The following is a 5,107-nucleotide window of genomic DNA, read 5'->3' on the forward strand; positions in this document are numbered from 1 at the left end:
AGCACCCTGGGCCCAGCCCCTGGAGCCTCAGCCCTCGGCCCTGCCCTCGGGGCTGTGGCAGCTCACTGAGCGGCCCCACGTGGGCAGACGATCCCAACCCAGCTTCACAGCCTGCCTGCCCCATCGGCCCAGGTGACTGGCACCTTTACCCCTCGGAACTTTTGCTGAGGGCAGAAGGGGGACCGAGTAAACCAATCAATAAATAGGTAAAGTGCCGAGACCGGTTTGGCTCAGTGGATAGAGGAGTGTGATAAGAGCTATAAACAAAACAGCTGCCAGAAAAGAAAAGAAAAGCTGCCAAGGGTTGGCTCAGTCGCGCCCCCACTGGGAGGCGTGCAAGAGGCAGCCGATCAGTTTCCCATTGATGTTTCTCTCTTTCTCCCTCTCCCTGCCTCTCTCTCTAAAAAATAAAACATTAAAAAAAGATGTTAATTGTACAAGAAATATAAATCAAAGTCTATTAAAATTAGGAACTTTACCAAAATAAGCCATTAATGTGCTCGCTTTGGCAGCACGTATATAAAATTAACCATAGGAGGATGAAAAGGCAAGGCCCAGAGTGGAAAAATAAATTCATATCGATCTGACCAGGGGCTCATATACCCAATACATAAAGAACCACAAAGCAGCATGAAAAGACAGGGACGTCAACATAAAAATTGGGGGAAAAACTTGAACAGAAACTTCACAGAAGAGCATTACAAGTGGCTGAGGGCCAAAATGAAAGGGGCTCAGCTTGATTAGTCCTCGGGGAAATGGAAATTAAAGCCACATCAAAGGCGAGTCCCTGGTGGTTTGGGATCAGGTGTGGGAGGAGGGATGGCTACAAGTGGGCACTAGAGAACCTTGTGGGTGACGGAAATGTTCTAAAATTGGACCGTGGTGACAGTTACTAAAAATAACCAGACTGAATGCTTACAATGGGTGCCTTTTATGGTATGTGAATCGTATCTCAGTGAAGCTGTTTTGAAAAACATATAAATAAGAACCCAGATGAGGGACCTTTCCGCACCTCCCAGAATGGCCACAGTGGAGAAGACGGGAAATGCCACGGCTGGTGAGGCTGTGGAACCACCCTGCTGCGGGGTGTCAGTTGGTGCAACCACTTTGGAAAGCTGTTTACCTATCACAGTGTCTGCCCTGGGACCCAGCAATTCCGCTCTGGGTATGCGCCCTACAGAAATGTGTGCCTGGCCCTGGCCGGGTAGCTCAGTCGGTTAGAGCATCGTACCCATAGACCAAGGTTGCAGGTTCAATCCCCAGTCAGGGCTCATACAAGAGGCAACCAATGAATGCATCAATAACTGGAATACAATTTCCTCTCTCTCTAAAATCAATCAATATATAACTTTAAAAAAAAGTTAACTTCCCCATTTCTTAAAGAAATGTGTACCTATGTTCACCGAAAGACATATGAAATGTCATAGCATTCGTGTTCTTTTTTTTTTTTTAATATATATATTTTTATTGGTTTCAGAGAGGAAGGGAGAGGGAGACAGAAACATCAATGATGAGACAGTCATTGATCGGCTGCCTCCTGCACGCCCCCTACTGGGGATCAAGCCCACAACCCAGGCCTGAACCCTTGACCAGAATCAAACTGGGGACCCTTCAGTCTGCAGGCTGACGCTCTAGCCACTGAGCCAAACCAGCTAAAGCTGTTGCTGTTTTACAAACCTACCAGGACTATTTAACTCTTTAAGCCATCCTATATTACTTTAACAAAAATTTAATTAAAAAGATACACACACACACACAGATACACAAAAAGAACAACGAAGACCAAATGGATTTTAGATATTAGGCAACAGACCACATGGAGCAGCGATCCCTGAAAAGGGGAAAAGGTGGCTCCCACGATCGCCCCACCCGACGTCCTGGGGAGTTTCCAGGCTGCGGCACGGGGAGGAGGCCCCACACGCAGCTCAGCATCACCCCTGAGCAAGGAGACGTAGCTGAGAACCAGGGAGTCCGAGGCAGCCAGAGTCACAGGACAGAGAACTGGAGAGGGGACAGTGCCTGCACTGAGAGAGCCTGGGGTCAGCAGGGGCTCCTCTGGAGTCCTTAGCTGAGAACTGAGGAGAGTGTGTGTGTCAGGCCATGACCCGCGGCTGGGTGGGCACGTCCACATTCCTAACAGCCAGGCGGGGAACTCGCGTCATCCATGGCGCGTCAGATGCTCAGAAGCCATTCCCTTTGTGGGGAAGGTAGCCCTGGATTAGAGGGTGCTCTGGTCCCGTCATTAATAGTCAAGCCTTGGACGGACCAAACTGCTCCCAAACATCTTCACTTCCTCCCCAAACGAACTGTATGAATATTGAGGGCTGCCCTGGCTGGTTTGGCTCACTGGACAGAGCGTCAGGCGATGAGATGTTCGAACATGGATTGTGATGGTCGCACAATTCTGTGAATAGACCGAAAGCCATTGGCCTGTACACTTCAAATGGACAAATTACATGCTATGAAGGAGTTATTTCTCAGTGCAGCCTCGTCATCACCACGGCAACAAGTCTGACCACGTAGTGTGGGCTTTGGCATGTGGAGAAGTGAAAGGCGATACCAGGAAGGAAAGGGAAGTGTCCTGTTGTGAGGTTCTCAGACTCCGTGTGAAGCAGTAATATTACTAGATGGTAATAATGTATGTGTGCTAGTCCCAGCCGGCTTGGCTCGGTGGACAGAGCCTCGGCCTTCGGACTGAAGGGTCCCGGGTTCGATTCTGGTCAAGGGCACAGGCCTGGGTTGTAGGCTCGATCCCCAGCGTGGGGCGTACAGGAGGCAGCTGATCAATGATTCTCTCATCATTGATGTTTCTACCTCTCTCTCCCTTTCCCTTCCTCTCTGAAATCAATAAAAATATTTTAAAAAATAGTATCTGTGTGATAATCCCTAAAACAATGGCTGGAAAAAAAAGCATAGCTAATAAGCTACTATAATAGAGATAAAATGGAATATGAAAATTACTCAATCCAAGAGGGCGGGAGAGGCAAGAGAAGGAGATAAGCAAGTCCCCAGGGCGGAAGGGGCTGGGAGAGAGGAGGTGGTGAGGGTGGAAGGAACTGGGTGGGGGGGGAGGGTGGGAGAGGGGCATTGAGGTCACGGTGGGCAGAGCCAGATGGACTGGGCCTCGGGGAATGGCAGCTGGGACCAGAGGCAGCCACAGCAGCCTTTGGCTGGTCCAGGCGCGAGGTGACCTAACCTGTGTTGGCAAGTTCATTCCTGAGCTGTGTGGAGGTGGGAGGCCCTGGGAGGCCCGGAGAGAGTGATGGCTGGACAAAGAGAGAGGGGCATTGAGGTCACGGTGGGCAGAGCCAGATGGACTGGGCCTCGGGGAATGGCAGCTGGGACCAGAGGCAGCCACAGCAGCCTTTGGCTGGTCCAGGCGCGAGGTGACCTAACCTGTGTTGGCAAGTTCATTCCTGAGCTGTGTGGAGGTGGGAGGCCCTGGGAGGCCCGGAGAGAGTGATGGCTGGACAAAGAGACAAGAGAAGAGCTGGGGGCTGGGGCTTCAGTTCGAGGGAGGATCAGCAGGACACCTGAGGGACGGTGGGGGGCGGGGGGGGACCCAGAGTCCCGCTGCCCGCAGGGCCGGAGGGGCCTATGCAGGTACCTGAGCAGAGGTGGCCACTTGGACACGCGAGTCTAGAGCTCGGGGGAGAGAAGTGGGGTGGCTATAAAAAGCTCGCAGACGACACTTAAATCCCTAAGACGGGGGTTCCTGGGAGAAGGGATGAGAGGAGGAGGCAGGGATGGAGCCGGGGGCTCACCAACTCCCAGTGGCCGCCCGGGGAGAAGGGAAGGGTCGCTGAGGAGCCGGCAGGGCAGCGGGAGACACGCGCTTGGAGGTCACGAGTGAATGAGAAACACGTGGGCAGGAAGTGAGCAGCGGACAGACAGACAGACAGACGAGGCAGGGCGCCTCAGCAGGTGCTCTCCCGCGCGGAGGGGACGCAGACACCAGGACAGATTTGGATGAGAAGAGGACCAGCGAGCACTCAGGAAAGGCGGGGAACCAGGAGACAGGATTCCGGGGAGAAGGGACACGCAACCCCAAGGCTCTGTGGCCCTGGTTAGAAGTTCTTCAGTGAAGGGGACAGGGAAGTGGGTGGAGGGAGTGCCTGTGGGCCTTGCAGAGGGACGCATGGCGCCTGGGGCTGGCCAGTGGCGACAGGAAGACAGGAGCTGGGAGGAGACAGGCACACTGGCACGGCTGCAACGCTGCCTCCTCCAGGAGGCCTTCCCGGAGCCCGAGCAGGCTTCCCAGGTGCACACACCACCGTCTACACCAGTGACGGCGAACCTACGACACGCGTGTCAGAGGTGACACGCGAACTCATTTCTTTGGTTGATTTTTCTTTGTTAAATGGCATTTAAATATATAAAATAAATATCAAAAATATAAGTCTTTGTTTTACTATGGTTGCAAATGTAAAAAAATTTCTATGCGTGACACGGCACCAGAGTTAAGTTAGGGTTTTTCAAAATGCTGACACGCTGAGCTCAAAAGGTTCGCCATCACTGGTCTACACGGATGTGGGGTCATTATCTCCCCGATGCCCTCGCATCCACCCAGGCCCAGAGTTCATGAACGGGTGTGGATGGACAAATGGACAGAGAGACAGACGCTGACAAGCCTCTGAGACCCCTGACCCTAGGCCCCAGGTCTCACTGACCCAGCCCCGCTCCCCGACCCCGGCCTGGCCCACCTTGGGATCCAGGTCGAAGAAGCTGTAGTACTTGAAGCGCAGCCAGAGCGTGTCCCCGGCCTTGATGCCCTGCTGCATGAGGCACCGCGACGAGTCCAGCCACCTGGCGGCGAGGCAGGGGTCAGGGCTGAGCCGGGACAGCGCTGGGGCGGGTGGGGGCTGGGCAGGGGCTTGGGGGCGAGCACACACACATAGGGAAGGCCTGGGAACAGGAGGCATGGATCTGGGGTGAGCAGGACACAGAGGGCGGGAGCCCGGGGAGCGGGGGCACCACAGGGATGTGGCCCAGGAGACTCCAGAGGTAGCTATTTTAATAATCTTGAACTGTCTTCACACAGGTCTACATATGTGGTGGGTTCAATGGAAATGAATGCCTGTTTACAGCAGAAGTGTACAACACTGAG

At 53.5% G+C, this 5,107-nt stretch overlaps 1 protein-coding gene across 1 annotated transcript in view; it reads right to left on the reverse strand.

The window, feature by feature from the left end:
• The window catches only part of FERMT3 (fermitin family member 3), a 12,633-nt gene that overhangs the window by 3,428 nt on the left and 4,098 nt on the right, over positions 1-5,107 (reverse strand). Inside the window, 1 exon segment of the mRNA XM_015568983.1 lies at positions 4,527-4,945. Within this exon segment, the coding sequence (XP_015424469.1) occupies positions 4,527-4,945 (419 nt within the window).

Source organism: Myotis davidii, unplaced genomic scaffold (assembly GCF_000327345.1).
Source record: "Myotis davidii unplaced genomic scaffold, ASM32734v1 scaffold425, whole genome shotgun sequence".
Taxonomy (NCBI): domain Eukaryota; kingdom Metazoa; phylum Chordata; class Mammalia; order Chiroptera; family Vespertilionidae; genus Myotis; species Myotis davidii.